Below are 24,754 nucleotides of genomic sequence, written 5' to 3'. Positions count from 1 at the left end.
TTCTTTATAGTCCAACTCTCACATCCATACAAGACTACTGGAAAAACCATAGTCCGACTAGACGGACCTTTGTTGGCAAAGTAATGTCTCTGCTTTTTAAAATGCTGTCTAGGTTGGTCATAACTTTCCTTTCAAGGAGTAAGTGTCTTTTAATTTCATGGCTTCAGTCACCATCTGCAGTGATTTGGGAGCCAAGAAAAATAAAGTCAGCCACTGTTTCCCCATCTATTTGCCATGAAGTGATGGGACCAGATGTCATGATCTTAGTTTTCTGAATGTTGAGCTTTAAGCCAACTTTTTCACTCTCTTTAACTTTCATCAAGAGGCTCTTTAGTTCTTTACTTTCTGCCATAAGGGTGGTGTCATCTGCATCATTCTGTTTATATGAGGTATCTAAAATAGCTAGACTCATAGAAACAGTAAGTAGGGTGGTTGTTGCCAGGGGCTGGAGGGAGAGAAATGGAGAGATGCTATTCAGTGGGCATAAAGTTTTAGTTATGTACAATGAATAAGCTCTGTTAGATTTATGAGATATATCTAAGAGATCTGCTGTAAACATGTGGAATTGAAGTGAAAGTGAAGTCACTCAGTCATGTCTGACTCTTCAACCCCATGGTATGTAACCTGCCAGGCTCCTCCATCCTTGGAATTTTCCAGGCAAGAATACTAGACAGGGTTGCCATTTCCTTCTCCAGGCAATCTTAATCCAGGGATGGAACCTGGGTCTCCCACACTGAGGGCAGACTCTTTACCGTCTGAGCCACCAGGGAATCCCATAAACATCATACTACAGTTAACAATTGATGTACACTTAAAATTTGTTGAGGGTAGATTTCATGTTACCACAATGGGGAGAAAAAAAAAGCCGGGGGGTTGGGGGGTGGGGTGGGACCTGGAGATCTTTATTGTAAGGAATGGCTCAAAAATAATGGTGATGTGTTGAAATGATACAGGGACTGGTTTGAAAAGACTCCTATTGGCAGAATCTGGGACAGTTTGAGCATTAATATAAATAATGATAATCATCAGAACCCATTAAATAAACTAGGAATCAATGAGTCCATACTAGCGAACAAAGAAGTACTTCAATGAAGTACTTCACTAAGGTTGAATGCCAGCTAATAAATCTAGAATGAATGATGTAAGTTAGAAAAATCACTATTTGACAAATGATTAAGGCAGGAATCCTCAATGAATGCTACTCGATGAAAGTTTGATGAATAGGATGTCTGCATAATCTTCAAGTATCTCCCCACAAAATGCTTAATATTTACAAAGGAAAAAATAGTAACCTGGTGAAAAATCTGGCAGGCACCACCTTAAATAATCAAACTTTACATCCCTAGTAATGGGACAAACTAATATATGCCTGCTCATACGGTATTGAGATAAATACAACATCCCTTTTGTGATATTCCTGCCAAAAAAGCACAACCTGAATCTAATCAAGGGGAAGCAGACAAGTCTAAATGCTTACCAGAGGGACATTCTACCAAAGTAACTGCTCATATTCTTTGAATATGTCAAGGCTGTAAAAGACAATGAATGACACCTCTAGGAACTGTTCCCGAGTAAAGGAGACAAAAGAGAAATGACAGCTTAAAATGCTTCGTATGATCCTGGATTTATGGGATAAGGGCCATAATTTTTTTTTTTAATATAAAGGACAGTATTTTGATAATTGGCAAAATGTGAATAAGATCTGTAGATTAGATTATAGTATGGTTTCACTGTTAATTTCCTGATTTTGATAATTTGGTTTTATGAGAGAGTGACCTTGTCCTTAGGAAATATTTAGGAGTAAATAAATATAAAGGAGTATCATGTCTGTAACATAATCTGAAATGGTTCAGACAAAAAGTAATACTATACATTTTTGAAAGGGAGAAGATGGCAGATGTAGTAAAATGTCAGCAGTTGTGGAATCTTGGTAGCATTATACTGTTCTTTGTACTATTATTTCAAAATAAAGAATACAAAATAAATTTGAAGGGAATCTTCCAGTATCACACTGTTGCAGGGTGCTTTATTCTGGTTAATTTTCTTTACCTGATTTTGTAATATGACCTAATGTGTGTGTGTATGTGTTTCGGTGAAATGCTGAATATAATCTTTCAATTATGCCATCATGCCATATATTTATCTCAACAGTATACTTTTTAAATTCTGAAAGATAATTATTGTGGTAGTTGTTTTTAGACTTAGCATGATGGTTTGGTTTTTTATTATGGTCCTGGACAGGACACCAACATAGATAGTGTGAAAGGAAAGCCCCTTGGGTCTAGTAGAGTTGTGTTACATGGCATCTTATTTCCGCCAATGTTGGTTCTCGCTGCTGCTTTTTGACTCCCTCATATTCTAAGTTATCTTAAGGAGAAGTGAAACTTTATAATTCCAGAAAGTTTAATAGTAATTGCTCAAAGGTATCTTGAGATGAAATACGTAAACATGCCAAGAAAAATCCTAAGTGTAACTGCCAACAGTGACTACACCTAAAGGGTAAAATGAGGGAGTGAGTAGGAAATTTAACCATGTCTTTCAAAAATTATATTTTGAATAGACATTATATTTAAATAATGTGAAGTTATTAAGATATAAAAACGTATACCATGGAAAGTCTCCCTTGTTCTGTCCCCCAGATTCTGAGTTTCCCTCCCCAGAGGCAAGCACAGTTGCCTTGCTTCTTGTGTGACTCCCAGCATATTGGATGTGTGTAGAAGCAAATGAGTAGAGTTTTCACGTGCTGGTCTTGTCAGGCATTCTAAAGAATGTGGAAAAATAGAATCAGAGTTATGAACTCTGCCCTGTGTCTTGAGTTAATGTATTTTGAAGACCTAGGGGAAGTAGAATATTTTGAGGGATTGAGTATAGTCCAGACTTACTATAGTAGATACTTCTGGTTAAAGTAAAAATTCAACTTCAGTCTTCAACTTACATAAGACTTAAGGAACAAAGGTATGTGTTGCTTGCTTGACAGTTAATATAGAAAAAAAAATTTATGAGTTCAGTTGTAATAGTGGATTTTATTAAAGTTAATAACATGGTACATATATAAAATGGAGTATTATTCAGCCTTAACAAGAAGGAAATTTTGCACATGCTGCAACATGTATACTATGAAGATACTGTGCTAAGCAAAGTAAGCCAGTCACAAAAGGACAAATACTATCTGGTTCCATTTATATGAGATTCCTAGAACAGTGAGACCAAAAGTAGAAGGGTGGTTACACCAGGTACTTAGGAGAGGATTAGAGATTAATGATTAAGGGGTACAGAATTTCAGTTTGGGAAGATGACAGTTCTGGAGATGGGCTGTAGTGATGGTTGCACAACTGTGAATGTGTTTAATGCCACAGAGCTGTATACTTTAGAATGGTTTATTTTATGTTATGTATGTTTTACCAAGTGAAACAAAAGGAAACAATAACATTTTAGGTTTTGTCAAAACAGTATACTGAGAATATGATAGAAAAATATTTGTATATCTCCTATAATATAATGCATCATGTCATAGGTAATACCTTCGGGAAAGCACACTGGACCTGCTAAATTAACAAATGGAAAGAAAGGGTAAGTACTTAAGAAAGTGTCCAACTTCAGGAATTCTCAAGAGATTTTCAAGTCTATGGGATGGACTAAATTTTTCCTACCCCAGAGATCTAAGTGAGGGTCTCTACTTTCACAAAACTCTGGGGAGAAACCTTTCATATCTCTACCCATGTTGATCATTTTAGTCTTTACAACCTTCATAAAGTCCTGCATAAATCCATCTTTTGCATGGTTGAACAAGCTTTCTTATCCAACCTTTGGTGGAAAGAAAGTGTCTTTTTAGAATGTATTTTGGGAAAATATATTATTTGTAATTATATTTGTGTTATATGTAAATGTATTAACAAACTTGTTTTCTAGGACCAATTTGAGAAAGATACCCCGTTTTAATGCAGATTCTGGCTATCCCACTCACTCTGATTCAGAAAGTCAGGTAAGAGTAAACTGAATAGATATAGTGTATACTGTTTAATTAGTTTTCAGGTAAAAGTTAAGAAGTGGAAATAAAAATTCAAAGGTGAAGTATTAATTGTCCTGACAAAGAATGAAGACTTTTTTGCTTTAAAACATGTCTTCTACCAATAATAAATTGCTTCTAAATAAGGAAATTTTAAAATTATAGAATTTTTTTTCTGCAGTAAAATTTTATGTACAAATTTCTATGTGACTTTCTCCTTACAGACTGAAACTGTACAGGGGCTTGATGGCTGTGCGTCTTTGCTGCGGGACATTTTGAGAAATGAAGATTCAGGTTTTTTTTTTTAAATGCTTCTTTGCTGATCACCTTTTCTCAATTAAGTAATTCTCTTAATGCTAATGAATTTTGGTTTTAATCATTAATAGGTTCAGAAATAACATATTCAGAAAATAGATGTAACCCCAGACCTGTAGAAACCAAAAGATACAGATCCAAAAAGAAAGGACATGAAAAACATACTGTGCCTTCTGTAGTCCGGAAGGAAATTTGTAAGTATTTTTTTATCTTATTTATTTAAATATGATACTTAATTATGGGAGTTTTGATAGATTACTGGGGTTATGCAGTTGGGCTTACATTTTAATAATACTGGTTATACAGGTGTGTGTGTGTGCTTGTGATTTTTTTTTCCTCTATTCAGTTTCTAATTGCTGAATGCTTTGCCAAGAAGAAAAGTAGAAAAAAAAAATGGTTAGGTTTTGTAGGAGAATAGTTCAAACCCAGAATGATATTCACAGATTGATTGGGTTTCATATTTCATTGGGTGTTTTATATTTCAATGTATATTTCATATACACTGGGTGTATATTTATTGTTTTAAAAATACTATATGTGTATACATATATTCTAAGTAGGATCCATAGCTCAATTTTTCAGCTGCACAGTTAGAAGATATGGTAACAGGAAGGTAAAATTCCAAGTTGGATAGTTATGTAAGGAAAAAACTCTGCCGCTGATTGACAGTGACTGTAGCCAAGGATGGTTAACACTCACAGTTAACTTGCTGACCTAAGTGGAATGATTCAGTAAGCAGTTTAGAATAAGCAAGTTTTGATTATGTTGTTCCACAGAGGCCTATGGAACATGGTAGCCCAAAATAGAGATGAAAAAGTCCATAATGGGATTTCAGAGCATCAAGAATGGAACCAGCTAGTTCACAGTTCAGGTGGGCCAAAAATGTTAGTACAGCAGAGTACAGTAAGATTTAGCTTAGGTAAGGGGTTTGAGTCATGTACAGCACTAGTTCTGGGTATTAGAGATCAGGATTCAGGCAAAGAGGCTGAAATTCAGATGGTCTTGAGTCAGAACCAAGGCTGAGAAAACAACTTTCTAACCTATCTTGGAGGCCAGTTGCGTTTAGCCTTGTATTGTCTTGACCTGTGCCACTTAAGGTGGCAGTCTGAAGCCACACTGCGGAGCATTCCAAGTATGGCTAACACAACTAAGGAACTCAATTGTAAATGTTATTTAATTTTAATTAATTTAAATTTAAAGCTGATACTTGACCTAGTTATTAGAAAACTTTTAAAGTATGTTTGAAATAACTTGGTAAATGAATCTACTTTTTTAAACTGTAAAGTTTATTAAACCTAAATACAGATCAAGGATTTCTGATAAAAATTTACCATCCGGATTGAGATGTGCTTTATAGTAAAAATACACAGTATGCTTAGAATATTTAATGCAAAAAAATAAAATATCTCAGTGATTAATGTTAATCACATATTGTAATGTTAATATTTTGGCTGTATTGATTTGAATAAAACATTATAGTAGTTAATGTTACCTATTTTAATTTTTTAATGTAGTTCTTGGAAAATTTTAAATTGCTTATATGATTTACATTATATTTCAGTGGGACAGTATTGGTCTAATCCAGGGTGAGCATACTACAGCCAGTTTTGTTTTATTGTAATGTTTAGTTATTTTGTTAATGAAGCTTTATCAGAGCACAGTCATGCTAATTCATTTTCATTTATGTATTTTCTATGGTTACTTTTGTGTTGTAGGAGGAGACTTGAGTAGTTGTGGAAGAGACCATCTGGCCTGTTTAAAGCATAATATGTTTATTCTCTAGCCTTTTAAGAACAAGTATGCTCACCCCTGGTCTAACTCTTAAAGTAGAAACCTATTTTGGAGGACTAATGGACAAAGAAAGGAGTGGTAGTACATGGTCAGCGATGGTGCCATGGTAGCAACTTGTTGGATCCTAACTTAACTATTTGTTCAGAGTTCCCACAGAGTTCAGTCGATAAGTCATGTCCAACTCTGCGACCCCATGGACTTCCAGACTTGTCCTTCCTTCACTATCTCCCAGAGTTTACTCAAACTCATGTCCATTGAGTCAGTGATGCTATCCAACCATCTCATCCTCTGTCACCCTCTTCTTCTGCCCTCAATCTTTCCCGGCATCAGTGTCTTTTCCAGTAAGTCGGCTCTTTGCATTAGGTGGCCAAAGTATTGGAGCTTCAGCATCAGCCCCTCCAATGAATATTCAGGGTTGATTTCCTTTAGAATTGACTGGCAAGAAAGAGTAGATAGGAACACCCAAATTAAGATAGGGGTTTTATTTATGAAGAAACTCATTACAAACTCATTAGAGTATAAGGGAACCACAAGGAATTCTGCTAGCCCAGTGCTAGCAGCATGAACAGAACTGTTACTATCCCTAGGTCTTAAGGGATGAGGTGAGGAAGAGGTTACTGGGATTCAGCTAGAGATATTGTTCTGTTAGAGTAGGCCACCTTGAGAGGAGAAGTGAGCTTTAAGGGACAAAGCCAGCTCAAGGTGGCCTCATAGAAAGGGAGTTTGAAATATCTTGAATGCATGCTTTTTCCTCTCTTTGATAATGCCACAATTCCCATTGGATTGGACCCAACCGGAACCCTGTTGATGTATATCTAGTCAGGGATCTGATTTTCATTCTTACAAGCTAATGAATTATCCTTACTATGTCGTGCATGTTGACAGGAGACACAAGACTCTTGGGTCAGAGACAAAGGTACTGTGCTCATAGCACAGCTAGCAGCATGCACATTAGCATGTTTGTGTCGGTTCTGCCTCACTGCCAACTGCCAGTGGGATGGTACGATGGACCCACGGGGAAACTGCACATGCTGAAGAACACTGAGCTTGGGGAATTCATTGCTTTGGTGGTAAGCAGTTAGAACGCCTATACTTGACTGAGGGAAAAACATCACCTTATCCCTCAACGTTGCTCAGTATAAACACAGCCCTGAAAAATGTCCCAGGTACAGAGCTTAGCTCAAAGCCTTACTTTTTCTTTGGTAAACCCAGCAAGACATGTAGGAGCACAAGAGACCCATAAAGGAATGTCTCTTAATAATGTAATCCATACAGAGTAGCATCCCAGAGAGAGCAGAGCAGAGTGGAGATGGATAGAAGGTGGGTTTGCTGAAGCAAATGAGAGAGATCTGGCATTCGTAGTCCCTAGCATTAAATTCCTATTTGGATTAGAGTCAGACCAGCAGTTCTGGCCCGTTATCAGTATATAATATTCTTATTGTCCTTTCCCCTACACTGTCATCATCAGAAGTTAGGACCTACTTGCAAAGGACAGTCTCCATTAGGGTTATAGTATAAGAAGTGGTTCCCATTGACCAAGGTTTATTCTTTGGACGCAGAAACCTCTTTCCCTTTGGTTAAATTACTTCATCTTTCTTTGATTTATCACTGTAGCACTATCTGGAAAGGATCTTTTTTTTTCTTTTTTTGTAGTTAACAGCTGTTAGCCAGTACAAGGTTTTTGCTCTGTTAATCACAGTGCCTAGAATACACAAAAGCTGGGACTTCCCTGGTGGTCCAGTGGTTAAGACTCTACACTTCCAATGCAGAGGGCACAGTTTGATGCCTGGTCGGAGAGCTAAGATCCCACATGCCACTGGATATGGCCAAAATATTTTTTTTTAATAAAATAAATAAAAATGCCCTTTATCTAAAAAGCACAGTTTCTGACAACTAATAGGCAAAACTGCATTTCCTTCCTTTTTCATCTCTCCACAAGTGAGATAGTCATAATTAGAATTTTAGGAATTTATTATAGCATGTTAACTAGTATCTACATATCATTTTAACTTTAACATACATTATCTTACTATTTTGTGTTACTGTCTTCTGGGGTTTGGGCTCCTTATGTATTTTCTGTCTGAGACCTGCCAGATCACTGGGTGTCTATGGAGTCACACCCACCCACCCTGTTGCTTACTTAGAGGAATGAGGCAGAAAGGCAGTTCCAAAAATGCATTGAGAGCTTACCCAAGAGTGCACCTGACATTTAAAAAAAAAAAAAACCATTTTTTAATAAGCAGCTACTTACGTTTTTATAACTATTGAATGCTGTGGTCACATGCTCCTACCTTCAGTATCATATATATATTTCTGCCCTCATCTTGGAGAAATAAACCACTACAGGCAGAATATTTTTAGCATTGATGGCCCCCATCAAGGCCAAGTGTTCTCTGTATTTCAAATTATAATAGGCATCCAGCAATGCCTATCTGCAGTAGCTGTTTATTCCATATTTGGGTGGCAGGAATTATCTAAAAATTGTACATCCACTTAATGGTTTTTAACTTGTCTTGGATAAATTGTTTTAAGATTTTTGTGTCTTAAATACAGATGTACAACATTATAAGTAGAGTTTCACATAGATTGAGTTAATGGAGAACTTAAGTAAGATATGTTAATTCTAAAGCTTTGAATTTTAAGAACTATTTGAAGTTTATTAATTTATGTTGGGTGATGGCATCTGCTAGCAAAGGCAAAATATCGTAGCTTAACTTAATCAGAGATTAAGACAGAATGTGGTCCACTGGAGAAGGGAATGGCAAACCACTTCAGTATTCTTGCCTTGAGAACCCCATGAACAGTATGAAAAGGCAAAATGATAGGATACTGAAAGGGGAACTCCCCGGGTCAGTAGGTGCCCAATATGCTACAAGAGATCAGTGGAGAAATAACTCCAGAAAGAATGAAGGGATGGAGCCAAAGCAAAAACAATACCCAGCTGTGGGTGTGACTGGTGATAGAAGCAAGGTCTGATGCTGTAAAGAGCAATACTGCATAGGAACCTGGAATGTCAGGTCCATGAATCAAGGCAAATTGGAAGTGGTCAACAGGAGATGGCAAGAGTGAACATCGACATTCTAGGAATCAGCAAACTAAAACGGAATGGAATGGGTGAATTTCACTCAGATGACCATTATATCTACTACTGCGGGCAGGAATCCCTCAGAAGAAATGGAGTAGCCATCATGGTCAACAAAAGAGTCCAAAATGCAGTACTTGGATGCAATCTCAAAAACGACAAAATGATTTCTATTCATTTCCAAGGCAAACCATTCAATATCATGGTAATCCAAGCCTATGTCCCAACCAGTAACACTAAAGAAGCTGAAGTTGAATGGTTCTATGAAGACCTACAAGACCTTTTAGAACTAACATCCAAAAAAGATGTCCTTTTCATTATAGGGGACTGGAATGCAAAAGTAGGAAGTCAAGAAACACCTGGAGTAACAGGCAAATTTGGCCTTGGACTACAGAATGAAGCAGGGCAAAGGCTAATAGAGTTTTGCCAAGAGAACGTACTGGTCATAGCAAACACCCTCTTCCAACAACACAAGAGAAGACTCTACACATGGACATCACCGGATGGTCAACACTGAAATCAGATTGATTATATTGTTTGCAGCCAAAAATGGAGAAGCTCTATACAGTCATCAAAAACAAGACCAGGAGCTGACTGTGGCTCAGATCATGAACTCTTTAGCGCCAAATTCAGACTTAAATTGAAGAAAGTAAGGAAAACCACTAGACAATTCAGTTATGACCTAAATCAAATCCCTTATGACTAGACAGTGGAAGTGAGAAATAGATTTAAGGGCCTAGATCTGATAGACAGAGTGCCTGATGAACTATGGAATGAGGTTCATGACGTTGTACAGGAGACAGGGATCAAGACCATCCCCATGGAAAAGAAATGCAGAAAAAGCAAAATGGCTGTCCAGGGAGGCCTTACAAATAGCTGTGAAAAGAAGAGAAGTGAAAAGCAAAGGAGAAAAGGAAAGATATAAGCATCTGAATGTAGAGTTCCAAAGAATAGCAAGAAAAGATAAGAAAGCCTTCCTCAGCGATCAATGCAAAGAAATAGAGGAAGACAACAGAATGGGAAAGACTAGGGATCTCTTCAAGAAAATCAGAGATACCAAAGGAACATTTCATGCAAAGATGGGCTCAATAAAGGACAGAAATGGTATGGACCTAACAGAAGCAGAAGATACTAAGAAGAGGTGGCAAGAATACACAGAAGAACTGTACAAAAAAGAGCTTCACGACCCAGATAATCACGATGGTGTGATCACTCACCTAGAGCCAGACATCCTGGAATGGGAAGTCAAGTGGAACTTAGAAAGCATCACTATGAACAAAGCTAGTGGAGGTGATGGAATTCCAGTTGAGCTATTTCAAATCCTGAAAGATGATGCTGTGAAAGTGCTGCACTCAATATGCCAGCAAATTTGGAAAACTCAGCAGTGGCCATAGGACTGGAAAAGGGCAGTTTTCATTCCAATCCCAAAGAAAGACAATGCAAAAGAATGCTCAAACTACCACACAATTGCACTCATCTCACACGCTAGTAAAGTAATGCTCAAAATTCTCCAAGCCAGGCTTCAGCAATATGTGAACCGTGAACTTCCAGATGTTCAAGCTGGTTTTGGAAAAGGCAGAGGAACCAGAGATCAACATGCCAGCATCCACTGGATCATGGAAAAAGCAAGAGAGTTCCAGAAAAACATCTATTTCTGCTTTATTGACTATGCCAAAGCCTTTGACTGTGTGGATCACAAGATACTGTGGAAAATTCTGAAAGAGATGGGCATACCAGACCACCTGACCTGCCTCTTGAGAAACCTGTATGCAGGTCAGGAAGCAACAGTTAGAACTGGACATGGAACAACAGACTGGTTCCAAATAGGAAAAGGAGTTCGTCAAGGCTGTATATTGTCACCCTGCTTATTTAACTTATATGCAGTGTACATCATGAGAAACGCTGGACTGGAAGAAACACAAGCTGGAATCAAGATTGCCAGGAGAAATATCAATAACCTCAGATATGCAGATGATACCACCCTTACGGCAGAAAATGAAGAGGAACTAAAAAGCCTCTTGATGAAAGTGAAAGAGGAGAGTGAAAAAGTTGGCTTAAAGCTCAACATTCAGAAAATGAAGATCATGGCATTTGGTCCCATCACTTCAGAGGAAATAGATGGGGAAACAGTGGAAACAGTATCAGACTTTATTTTTTGGGGGGCTCCAAAATCACTGCAGATGGTGACTGCAGCCATGAAATTAAAAGACACTTACTCCTTGGAAGGAAAGTTATGACCAACCTAGACAACATATTCAAAAGCAGAGATATTACTTTGTCAACAAAGGTCTGTCTAGTCAAGGCTATGGTTTTTCCAGTGGTCATGTATGGATGTGAGAGTCGGACTGTGAAGAAAGCTGAACGCCGAAGAATTGATGCTTTTGAAGTATGGTGTTGGAGAAGACTCTTGAGAGTCCCTTGGACTGCAAGGAGATCCAACCAGCCCATTGTGAAGGAGATCAGCCCTGGGATTTCTTTGGAAGGAATGATGCTGAAGCTGAAACTCCAGTACTTTGGCCACCTCATGAAAAGAGTTGACTCATTGGAAAAAACTCTGATGCTGGGAGGGATTGGGGGCAAGAGGAGAAGGGGATGACAGAGGATGAGATGGCTGGATGGTATCACTGACTCGATGGACATGAGTCTGAATGAACTCTGGGAGTTGGTGATGGACAGGGAGGCCTGGCGTGCTGCGATTCATGGGGTTGCAAAGAGTTGGACACGACTAAGGGACTGATCTGATCTGATCTGATCTGATTAAGACTTTGGAGCCATTTGGTAATGGCTGTAACATTTATTGAGTTCTTATTATGGGCTAGACACTGATAGTTGACATGTGCTATTTAATTTTCATAACAGTATTATAAAACAGGTAATGCTCGTATTATCATCATTGTTTTGATGAGGAAGAAGAGTCCAAGAGAGGTTAAATAATTTGCCAAAAGTTATTCAGCTAGTAATTGTTAGAGCTCATATGCAAGCCAGGGAAGTATGTTCACAGCAATAGGTTATTACAAAGGAAAGAATAACTCAAGTCAAAATAGATGCATCCAGTATCTCCAACCATTTTCATAGTCCAATAATAATTTAGTAGTAGTTTTCTGTGTTTATTGGTTATAATATTTCATTTGCCTTTAACGTTTTGCTTTTACTTGTAGGTTTTATGCTTTTAGCAGTGTTTTTATTTTCAGTAAATTGTGTATGTATTTAGGGAATTCCATACCATTTAAACATTTTAAACTTTTCACTGTTTAAGTAAGGATTAACTTTAATAAAGCAAGTGTATAAATCTCAATAGATATTTGCATATGTGTACATCCATGTAGTTGACCACCCAGTTGAAAATAAAGAACGATTTCAGTACCCTACCAGGCTCCTATCCGTCAGTATTCTCATTATTACCTGTCTCCCCATCCTTGAATAAACACTTTTCTGACTTCTTTCTCAATTGGATAGTTTTACTATCTTTGAACTTCATGTACACTGTGAAAATGCAGCTCTACACTGTAGTCTTGTGTCTGACTCTCACACAGCATCATATCTGTTAACTTCATATAGGCAGTCAGAGTATATCAGTACTTTGTTCTTTTCCATTGCTATATAGTATTCCATCATATGGCTACACCACAATTCATCCACTTCTACTATTCATGACTGTTTGGGTTTTCAGTTTGGGGCTACTGCTAATACAGCTGTTGCGAACATTCTTGTACACATTTTAGTAGATGTAATACTCATTTCTGCCAGGTATATTCCCCGAAATATAATTGCTATATCATAAAATATATGTTTAGCTTTGGTAAGCTTTTGCCAAAAAGTATATGTTTTTCTAAGTTTGTTTTGTACTCTGATATAGCCCTGCCTAAAGAAGCTTATAGTTTAGTCAAACAGACAAGAGAGTGAAAGATAAGCAATATAGTACAGTATCCAAGTGATACATGATTTGTATAGACAATATATACTCTGGCATGGTGAAGAGCAGTCACTAGACTGAAATGACTGGAGAAGGCTTCAGATGAGCTTTGGTGAGTTAGGTAGAATTGAATTGAAAGGTATGGTTCATCATGAGTAATAGTATAGGAAAGTGAGAAAAGCATGTAGGTGTCTAAATTGGTCTGACTGGATTGAAAGATTTCTTCGTTGAGGATGATGGAAAGATGGTTGGAAAATTATGTTGTGGTTAGGCTTTTGAGACTTTAAATATCAGGTTAAGGTCTTATTTGAGAGCTCAATGTGTAGATTAAATTCACTTTCTCACTCTAAAAGCTCTGATTTATTTATTGTTGCTGTTATTATCATCATTATCATCAAAGCATCATAATTGTACAAGGTATTCTATCTTTCTGTTCCATTCTCCCTCTCAAGAACATTCCATTTAGTTCAGTCAGTCAATTGTGTCTGACTTTTTGTGAGCCCATGGACTGTAGCACGCAAGGCTTCCCTGTCCATCACCATCTCCCAGAGCTTTCCTCAAACTCATGTGCATCGAGTCAGTGATGCCATCCAACCATCTAATCCTCTATCGTCCCCTTCTCCTCCTGCCTTCAACTTTCCCAGCATCAGGGTCTTTTCCAATGAGTCAGTTCTTCCAGTGAGTCAGTTCTTATCAGGTGGCCAAAGTATTGGAGTTTCAGCTTCAGCATCAGTCCTTCCAGTGACTCCTTTCCCAACTCAAGTGCATTATGAGTAGCATTTAATAGAGATTTTAAAGACATAGTGTAAGTTAATTTTGAGGAGAACCTGATTCATTACTTCCTTTTAAAAAAAGAATTTGAGGTGATTTTCTTTAGGGGTGATCACACTCTGTAAAGTATGTGATGAATCGAGTTACTTTTGAGAGCCCTTTTTTCCTCTAATACCTTTGGTAAAGGTTTTTGAAAAGAACCATATTTCAGAAAATTTTTTCCCCCTTTTTCCATATTAGTATCTTCAGATAAGAAGAAGCAGATACCTAATGATGCTTCTGTTGGAAGTGAAAGAGACTCATCAGATATACTGCAAAACTGGTCACTACAAGACCACTGTGGAATGTATTCACCCTTAATATACCAAGCTCTTTGCGAACATGTGCAGACTCAAATGTCACTGATGAATAACTTGGCTTCAAAGAACAACCCTAATGGAATTCCTACTGCACCTTGCCACACTGTGTCTGGTTCTGGTTAGTATGAATGACGTTTTAAAAAGCATGAATATAAGCTCTAATTAAGTTGCCTGGTAATTGTATAAGCAGTCTGAGATGTGAATGACTTTTTCTCCCTTTTACTTTTTAGAATCTCCGACGTCTTCACCTTCTAGTTATGGTTTACCCACCTCTATCCCAGTCCGGGTACCTCGGCAGCCACCCTGCCCTCCGATGGTTCATTCTGTGAGTGCAGTTTATATACTATATAAGTAATGATTTGCTTTTAGAAATTGTCATCTTGAGAGAAAATTTCATTTGCTGATTGTATCTTAATGCTCTAGGCTGTAAAGACCAATTATTTTTTGAGTTATTTTTTATTAGAAAAGTTTGCCTATTAATTAAGGACAGTGGTGGGCAGGGCGAAGGAAAAAGATTACTAGGGAAAAAAAAATCACCCATACCTACCAGCAAAGCACAATTGCTGTTAACACATTGATAGAGCATGTTCCAGTCATTTAATTCTTTGTGTAGGTTTCATTTTCTGGTTTTAATTTGTTAAGTAAACTTTCTTTTAATAATATCATCATAATTAAATTTTATATAGTTTTACATGCTGCTTTTTTCCACTTAACATTTAATTGTGATTTACCTTTTGTAAATTTTTACTAAGTTCTTACTACTCTAGTGGATATACCATGGTCTGTGTAACTCCTCACCTATGGTTAGACATTTAAATAAATTTTTTACTACTGTAACATTTCTCTAAATATGTTTATGCAGAAGCCTTTTCAGCTTATTTTCTACACTGTGATTTCCCAAAGTGGAAGTTTATTTTAGTCCCAAAGTAGACTAATTTTTGATGCCTTTAAACCATTTATGATATATGTAAACAATCTATTTTGGTCGTGGCTTTATAATGTTCCCATATTACTGAGTGAACTAATTAAGCTTTAAAAATGCAGAATAATGAGCTAAGGGGAAATTGACTTATTCACTGGTAATCTGTAACTCCATCCTGCAAATGTCATCTTCTAACATTTTTCATTTGAGTTTATTGTAGTTAATGCCCACAAGTCAGTGCTCATTATTTTTGAAGTCTTAGCTTGTTTTTTTCTTTCTTTAGGAAGTTCAGACTGATGGTGACAGTCAGTTTGCATCACAAGGAAGAACAACTTCTGTGAACTGTACTGATGATGTTGTAAGGAATTCCTTCAATACCTGTCTTGGAGTTTCATGTAACCTGCCCCAAACTGGCAAACCAGCTACTCCAACATTTCAGCAACTGGGTCTTGCTAACGGGGTTCTGCCGAAAAGACTTTCTGAGGAACCGGACTTACTGAAGTGTTTCCAGACATACATGAAACTGTTGCGTTCTCATCCTGACAGTCCCACTCTCCGCAGCCCCACCCTATTACAGCCAGCTTTCTTGGCTACTCATGAAGAAAAATGTACTAACAAACACATTGGTGAGGTCAGAAGTGAAGGAAAGGATTTAAACATACCTCTGGGAGATTCAAGAATAAAGGATGTGCAGAAGGCAAAAAACGTGAACCAGAGTGCTGAAAAAGTTAGAACTATCAAGTATTTGTTGGGAGAGCTCAAGGCCCTGGTAGCAGAACAAGGTAGATAAGTACTTTCTTTATAATTTTCTGTGGCATGTCATCATTTAAATTCAGAATAATCAACATGAAGTTTGTGATATTTTCCATAGAAGTATGTCTTATGCTAATGAGGAGATGAGTTTTGTCTGTTTTATTCTTATTTTGTGGGTTTTTGCTCCCTGTTGTTTCCTGTGGATTTGAAACGTGCTAGGGAATATCATTCTTTTACTTGTAAGTGTGTGTTCATTCTACTTGATTCAAAGGGACCTTGAAAAGATTCAACCAAAGAAAATTCATAGAGATAAATTTTAAGGGGTTGGAGGACATGGTTAACTCCCTAGAACAGAGTGATAATGTTTCCTACTTTAAAAAGATGTAAAAGTTTTCCTCTCATCATTTATTTAATAACTGTTACAATGTTTAACAAATCTCACTTTGAGAAGGAACCTAAATCTTCTGATGCCCTTTTCAGTTCACTCTTAAGATATTTTAATTAATCAAAAAAAATATCTTGGGTGGAGTTATGAGCCAGGTTGTATTCATTTTCATTATGTATGTATATTCTGAATAATGACTTTCACTTGGAGTTAGTTACACATTTGTCATCTAGAAAACACAGTAATTGATTATGGAAGTTCTAATTGAGTACCTCATATTTGCAGTCTGACAAAAAAGTTACCAAATCTTAAAATTTATCTGTATTATTAGGATGTAGCACTATTAATCCTGTGGTTCAGTATCTTAAAATCTCCTGTATTTTCAGACTGTTAATTCATTATTATTCTCTTAAGTGAATACTTAATCATTGGTAACAATTATAATAGTAGTAATATTAGCTATCACTTATTGAGCACCTAGCATGTGCCCAGCACTGTGCTAAGTGTTTTATATGCATTATTTCATTTAATCCTCACAGCAACACTATGAGGTACTATTATTGTCCCCATTTTACAGATGAGGAAACTGAGGCTTGGAGAACAGTATTTCATTTAATCCTCTCAGCAACCCCATGAGGTACTGTTGTTATCCATTTAACCATGAAGAAACCTAGGCTTCAAGAATTAAGTAATTTGACTAAGGTACATTGCAGGAAAATGGTGGAGCCCAGGTCTCTGCTTCTAATGCTTTCATGCAAAAACCCCTCTGCAGAGCATTCTGCTCTGTAATTGGGCACAATTACTGTATGCATGTAAACTTTCCATTAAGGTGTTAAAATACTTGTGGAATTGATTAACTTTTTGTAGCTGAATACTTTATCTCTTTTGGATATCAGACAGTTAATATTATATTTATTAAATGTTTTCATTTCCCAGAAATTTTTGTTTAATTGAAGTATAGCTGCTTTACAATGTTGTATGAGTTTCTCCCGTAAAGCAAAGTGCATCAGTTGTATGTATACATATATCCACTCTTTAAAAATTTTCTTCCTGTTTAGGTCACCATAGATCAAGTAGGATTCCCTGTGCTGTACCATAGGTTCTCATTAGTGATCTGTTTTTTACACAGTACTATATGTATATCAACCCTCATCTCCCAGTTCATCCCACCTTCTCCCTCTTTGCTGGCCATAAGCTTTTTTGCTACATTTGTGACTCTATTTCTGCTTTGCAAATAAATTCATCTGTACCATTTCTCTAGCAGTTTACAGAAAATCTGAATAAAAATGAACAAAAATAAAAGGACAAGAGATCTAAAATCTACCTTCTACCTGTATCTTTTTGCCACCTCCCAAATCATCCACTCCCCACAGTCAATGACAAAAATGATACTGCTTTTGATGCTGCATCAAATGAAGTGTAGCCGGTTGTGTTAAATTTACTTTATAAAATTAAATAATAAAACCTTATCTTAGTAGACCCTCCCTCAATATATTTCCAAAATGAATCACCGGAAGTGAATTATTTGCTTATGCCAGGATCAAAGGTTGTGTTGTTAATACTATAATCAATTATAAGAAACCCTTTAGTAATTATAGGAACATGTGGACTAGGAGATATATATAACCATCTTCCTACTAGACACTTTAACTGAAAAAAAAATCACTGATATAATAATTCTGTGACTTAACATAAATCTTTAGAATTCTTCTCAATAAGGAAATGCAGACTGCAGGAAAAAGGAAAATAGGATTTGTATAATAAATTCATAAATAACTGAGTTGAGTTTGTTTATAGTACATATGTATATATGTGAAATGTTTTCTTTTTTAGTAATACATGTGAATAATCTTATCAAAACAGCAATTTATAATACTGTGTTTACTCATTTCTTCTGTTTTTTATAGAAGATTCAGAAATCCAGAGGGTGATTACAGAACTGGAGATGTGTATATCTCTGCTTCCAGCCGTAAGTGCAAACACAAATATTCAGGTTGAAATAGCACTGGCCATGCAGCCACTAAGAAGTGAAAACGCTCATTTACGCAGGTAAGAATTGCTCTTTGACTTTTTTGTCTCCATGCAAAGATGTCCTATGGCCAGAACAAAAATACCTAATGAGATATCTAGGGCTTTGTAAGGAAAGTAGACATAGTCTCACTGTATTTATACTCTTAATCCCCTATTTTCCAAATACTGACAGCAGTCTCTAACTCTTCCATTATTTCTGCCCACTAGTATGTATTTTTTCACAACTTTTTCACATCTGTTGTCGCTTGGTTGGTAACAAATAGAGAGCAAAGTGAACTACATCCGGATATTTATTAGGCTAGTCTAGGCTATGCAGTCCATGGACTGTATCGTCCATGGGGTCGCAAAGAGTCGGACACGACTGAGCGACCTTCACTTTCATTTTCAGGCTATGCAGTGCTTGTGTTCAGTTGCTTCAATCATGTTCGACTCTGCAACCCCATGGACTGTAGCCTGCCAGGTTCCTCTGTCCACGGGATTTCCCAGGTGAGAATACTGGAGTGAGTTGCCATTTCCTTCTCCAGGGCATCTTCCTGACCCCAGGGATCGCATCTGGGTCTCCTACATTGCAGGGGAATTCTTTACTGCTGAGTCACCTGGGAAGCCCAGAACTTAGTCTTTGCGTATTATTTATCTTGATATTGTGACTGTAGGAAATATCAATAGTTGTTATTTGTTTCTATTTCTTAGAACATTTTTCTTTGATTGATTGATTTTTATTTTTGGCTGCACTGGGTGTTCGTTGCTTTCGTGGACTTTCTCTAGTTGCAGCAAGCAGGGCTGCTCTTTGTTGTGGTGTGTGGACTTCTCTTGCCGTGGCTTCTCTTAGGGCAGAGCACAGGCTCTCAGTGCTCAGGCTTCAGTAGTTGCGGCCTGCAGGCTCGGCAGTTGTGGTGCACGGGCTTAGTTTCTCAGTGGCATGTGGAGTCTTCCCAAACCAGGGATTGAACCTGTGTCCCCTGCACTGGCAGGCAAATTCTTATACACTGTGACACTGGGTAAGTCGCAGAACATTTTAAAATTGCTTTAGGAGCTAATTTATAAGCCACTTTAGAAAATAAAACTTACTTTATTGGTCACTGCTTGTTTTTAATTTTTTTAAAAGGTATTAGTTTTATGTCTAACCTAATTCTTCGGACTTGGCACCAACATTTCTTGGCTGTGTCCTTAGAGGACAAAGATTATATATCATGCTACTGCCACCGTTTACCTGACCTTCCAAAAATGAAATTATCGAAAAATGAAGAATTTGTCAGATATGCTTTTTTTTTTTTTAGCAGAATGAGATTTCCAGCAGAAGTAGGAATTTTTGTGTCTCTTTGTTAATCTTTGTTTGGAAAGAATCATCCATAATCTCTGTTATAAATAAGAATTGGAATGCATAGGCTCATTCAAAAGTGTTTTTCAGCATTTTCAATCAAAAACGGGTTTGGACATTTTGAAACTTCCTGTTCCTTTTTAGCCAGAAAACTGATCTTTCAGGACTTTCTTGGTGTTTATTGCCATCTTGTGGCATTAAAAAAAATGGCTAGCTGCATTGTTTGTTTGGCGTTTGGGTCTGGACAGTGTTTATGTGAGACTCCTGACACAGGTCCCTACCCGTAAAATATCTGTAGTGACCCATTCATTGTGACCTTGTGGCACATTCCAGAATTTCCTGGATGAAGGCTGTGGGGGGTTCCAGTTAAGCTAGTGAGTGCCGTAATATTTAAAGGGCAAGTTAGAACTCATGACCATTTCCTGATTTTAAACTAAAATACAAGACCATTATGTACCCATGAGGAACAAAGAAATGAAATGGAACTGGGGAGGAACTGGGGTGTGGCATTCAGGCTTTGGCCTGATAATTTGACACATGATAACATAATCCTCCCAGATGGAAGTTACTAGAGGAAGAATAGATTGTTATTTCATTTTATTTTTTAGTTAGAAAATGTAGTGGGAGAACTAGTGAGTTAAGATTTAGACCCTCTGGAGACATGTATGGTATGAGTGGAACCCACAAACAAGATTCAGGATAGAAATGTAAGCTTGGGAGTTATTCACTGACCACATTTTTATTGAGCATTTGCTACAGATCTGGCCCTGTGTAGGTACTGGAGACAATAATGATTAAAAGCAAGTGGTTTGGTATCAGCGTGTAAGTGTTCAATTCACTAAGAACGTACAGAGTGTGAACACAACCAAGGGTGCATTGCTGGGGAATAACAGCTTCTTAAGCAGAGAACACAGAAGGAGAAGCCTGTGAAAGAAACCTGAGAAGGAGCAAGTAGGGACTCCTACCAAATGAGATATTTCATTTCCTTATCCTGTCCACCAACAAAAAGTGTTATTTCCTTTGAGAATGAAGTAGCAACCTACCCCAGTATTCTTGCCTGGGAAATCCCATAGACAAGAAGCTTGGCAGGCTACTGTCCATGGGGTCACAAAAGAGTCAGAGAGAGACACACACACACACAACTAAGTCCATGGGATCACAAAGAGTCAGAGAGAGACACACACACACAACTAAGTCCATGGGATCACAAAGAGTCAGAGAGACACACACACACACAACTAAAGATCCTGCAACTAAGACCTGGTGCAGCCAAATAAATATATATGTATATATTTTACAGTGTTGTTTCCTTTTATTTTTGTGAATCCTGTGGTCATAAAATATCTCCTGTTTTAAATTTGTATTTCTTCATACTAGTGTGGCTGAGAATTTTTCATATGCTTATCAGCTTCTTCTGTTTCTTTTGTGAATTGCCCATTCTTATTATTGGTCATGTTTTCTTTCCCTACTTACTGATTTGTAGGAGCTCTTCAATGTTACAGCCCCTTTGTCTGTTATATGTGTAGCAGATATTTTCTTCCAGACTGCTAATTCTAGAACAAGTTTCAGTTTTGATGTGGTTAAATCCTTTACTTTTTTCCTTGATGATTGCTAGATTTTGAGTATTGCTTAGGAATGCCTTTCCCACTTAAGATTATGTAGATTGCCACCTAAAACTTGTTAAGTTTTGTTTGTTTGTTGTTATATTTTATGTTTAGCTCTTTAATCCAACCTGAATGAATATATACAAATGATGTGAGGTAGGATCTATCGTTTTAGATTTCATAACAGTGATACTTTAGCACAGAATATTTCCAGATAATAATTCTCAAAAGGTATTAGAGATTTTTTTTTTTTAATGTTAACTTCTTAGAAGTAAACACTTGCAGTTCCTTTTGTATGTTCCTATTTGCGAAGCAGCTATATATTATGAAGTTCATTGTGAGGTAGAGGTGGTGCTTATTGGCATTCTCTTTGCTTAAATAAAGCCATTAACCTTTAGATCTATTAAAGAAATTAGTAGCAGCATAAGTTTTTGTTTCCCAGTTTTTACACTGCGTGACAAACCAAGCAGTTAGTTGTCTGATAGCAGCTGGTCCTTGTAGGAATTCTGGTTCATAATTACAACAGATCTTTTAAAAGTAGATAATCACTACAGTAATGAAAATACTTCCTGAGAAGGAAGACAGAAGAAAATAGCAAGAGGAGATAGAAATGAAAGAAATAGAAAAACAAGGAAATCACTGAAGAGATAAGAGAACAAAAAAGGGAAGAGGAAAAATAAGTTAACCTTTTTCTGTTGAAGAGGGGTTTTATGCCATCCTGGGCAATCTTTTAAAAATTATCTCAGGTCTTAAAATAATAGCAGTAGTGTGGTTTTGTTTGTTTGGTTTTTGTCTTATGTTTAGGGACAAGATGGACTTCTGCTCTCCTAGTAGGTGCCACTGTTTATGTTCTCTATTTTAATAGGCTGTCACATGTACACTCTAAAATGAGCTTGGGATTCTTGCATTCATGTTTCTTCATTATTTCATTTAGGCAATTGAGAATTTTGAACCAGCAACTTAGAGAACGAGAAAAAACTCAAAAGGCATCTGGTTCTCTGGAATGCAGCCTTGAATGTAGGTAAAAGAATTGTGAGGACTGATTGTGAACTCTTTATGGCTCTGAAAATGTTGATAAAGAATTGAACTTTCTTAATTACTTTGTCTTAAGTGGACTATTTGTCAAAAAAGTAGGAATGATACTCATTAAAATTTAAAATAGTATAGAAACACAAAAATAAAAGATTTGTGCTATTCCCGATAATTCAATCCTATTTTTTTTTTAAAGTCTGTATTTCCTTTCACATATCTCCTGTTCATTTATAATTGATTTATTTCATAAATGCTTACTGAGTATCTGCTATTAACAGATGAGTCCTAGTAGAACTACATATGTATTTTTCTTTTGTAAAAATGAGATTGCACAGTATATACTCCTGCAGCTTGCATTTATTCACTTATTATGTAGTGGATATTTTTCTCTATCAAAATACATAAATATTATTTTTTCGTATTAAAACTAAGTATATATTCTGTTTATGTAGTTCTGTTGTAATGTATTTAAAGTCCTCTGCTGATAGATATCTAGATACTTTCCCTGTTTTCCTAGTACAGATAATCCTCCAGTGAAAACCCTTGTACATGTCTTTGTGCCCATGTGTGACTGTTTTTGTAGATTATAGCCATAGAATTGCTGAGTCAGAGTATTACTGTTTCAGTTTTGACTGATGTTGCCAGATTGTCCTTATGGCTCATAGAGCTTAAAGTAATAGAAAAGAAAAAAAAAAAAAACAGTAACTAGAGGAAAAGACAGGGATTTCTTCTTGTATTCTTGGGAACTTTTCCTAAGCCCAACAAAAACTCACATGCTAAAGGAAAGATTGGTAAAGCATGTCCCAGAAATCTTTTTCATTTCATGTACAGCAGAATTATAAATAACATTTTATCTTTATTATTATTTTTGCACCCTCTCCAGCATTTGTTTGTAGATTTTTTGGCAATGGCCATTCTGACTGGTGTGAGGTGATATTTCATTGTAGTTTTGATTTGCATTTCTCTAATAATGAGCGATATTGAGCATCTTTTCATGTGTTTGTTAGCCATCTGTATATCTTCTTTGGAGAAATGTCTGTTTAGGTCTTTTCCCCACTTTTTGATTGGGTTGTTTGTTTTTCTGGCACTCAGTTGTATGAGCTGCTTGTATATTTTGGAAATTAATCCTTTGTCAGTTGTTTCATTTGCTATTATTTTCTCCCATTGTGAGGATTGTCTTTTCCCCTTGCTTATAGTTTCCTTTGCTGTGCAAAAGCTTTTAAGTTTAATCAGGTCACACTTGTTTTCTTTTGTTTTTATTTCCATTACTCTAGGAGGTGGGTCATAGAGGATCTTGCTTTGATTTATGTCATCATATGTTCTGCTTGTGTTTTCCTCTAAGAATTTTATAAGTCTCTGGTCTTAATTTAGGTCTTTAATCCATTTTGAGTTTGTCTTTGTGTATAGTCTTTGTCTTTGTGTTAGGAAGTGTTCTAATTTCATTCTTTTACATGTAGCTGGCCAGTTTTCCCAGCACCATTTATTGAAGAGGCTGTCTTTGCCCCATTGTATATTCTTGCCTCCTTTGTCAAAAATAAGGTACCCATAGGTGCATGGGTTTATTTCTGGGCTTTCTATCTTGTTCCATTGGTCTATATTTCTGTTTTGTGCCAGTACCATACTGTCTTGATGACTGTAGCTTTGTAGTTTAATTTTGAAGTCAGGAAGGTTGATTCCTCCAGCTCCACTCTTCTTTCTCAACACTTCTTTGGCCATTCAGGGTCTTTTGTGTTTCCATATGAATTGTGAAATTTTGTGTTCTAGTTTCATGAAAAATGCCGTTGGTAATTTGTTGCTGCTGCTGCTAAGTTGCTTCAGTCGTGTCCGACTCTGTGTAACCCCATAGACTGCAGCCCACCAGGCTCCCCCGTCCCTGGAATTTTCCAGGCAAGAGTACTGGAGTGGGTTGCCATTGCCTTCTCTGGGTTATTTGTTAGGGATCACATTGAATCTGTAGATTGCATTTGGGAGTATAGTCATTTTCATAGTATTGATTCTTCCTACCCAGGAACATGGGTAATATATCCATCTGTTTATACTGTCTTTATTTCATCAGTCTTATAATTTTCTGTGTACAGTTCTTTTGTCTCCTTAGGTAAGTTTATTCCTAGATATTTAATTCTGTTGCAGTGGTGAATGGGATTGATTTCTTAATTTCTATTTCTGAATTTTCATTGTTAGTATATGGAAATGCAAGTGATTTCTGTGTATTGATTTTGTATCCTGCAACTTTGCCAAATTCACCAATTAGCTCTAATAATTTTTTGATACTGTCTTTGTGGTTTTCTATGTACAGTATCATGTCATCTGCAAACAGTGAGAGCTTTACTTCTTCTTTTCCAATTTGGATTCCTTACTTCTTCGTTTCTGATCTGGATTCCTTTTATTTCTTTTTCTTCTCTGATTGCTGTAGCTAGGACTTCCAGAACTATGTTGAATAATAGTGGTGAAAGTGGACACCCTTGTCTTGTT

At 36.8% G+C, this 24,754-nt stretch overlaps 1 protein-coding gene across 4 annotated transcripts in view; it reads left to right on the top strand.

The window, feature by feature from the left end:
- The window catches only part of CCDC14 (coiled-coil domain containing 14), a 39,058-nt gene that overhangs the window by 4,074 nt on the left and 10,230 nt on the right, over positions 1 to 24,754 (top strand). For 2 of the 4 annotated variants that reach the window (XM_027536135.1, XM_027536152.1), the window contains exons 2-10: positions 3,515 to 3,570; positions 3,910 to 3,982; positions 4,231 to 4,300; positions 4,393 to 4,515; positions 14,119 to 14,355; positions 14,468 to 14,562; positions 15,443 to 15,941; positions 18,205 to 18,346; positions 22,185 to 22,267. In XM_027536135.1, coding sequence (XP_027391936.1) covers positions 3,515 to 3,570; positions 3,910 to 3,982; positions 4,231 to 4,300; positions 4,393 to 4,515; positions 14,119 to 14,355; positions 14,468 to 14,562; positions 15,443 to 15,941; positions 18,205 to 18,346; positions 22,185 to 22,267 — 1,378 coding nt within the window. The remainder of the gene's footprint in view (positions 1 to 3,514; positions 3,571 to 3,909; positions 3,983 to 4,230; positions 4,301 to 4,392; positions 4,516 to 14,118; positions 14,356 to 14,467; positions 14,563 to 15,442; positions 15,942 to 18,204; positions 18,347 to 22,184; positions 22,268 to 24,754) is intronic. The other 2 variants (XM_027536143.1, XM_027536163.1) reach the window with 2 other exon arrangements.

The sequence above is a fragment of the Bos indicus x Bos taurus genome, chromosome 1, assembly GCF_003369695.1.
Source record: "Bos indicus x Bos taurus breed Angus x Brahman F1 hybrid chromosome 1, Bos_hybrid_MaternalHap_v2.0, whole genome shotgun sequence".
In the NCBI taxonomy this organism is placed as follows: Eukaryota; Metazoa; Chordata; class Mammalia; order Artiodactyla; family Bovidae; genus Bos; species Bos indicus x Bos taurus.
Note: the sequence above shows the minus strand (reverse complement) of the source record. Positions and strands in the feature narration are given on the sequence as shown.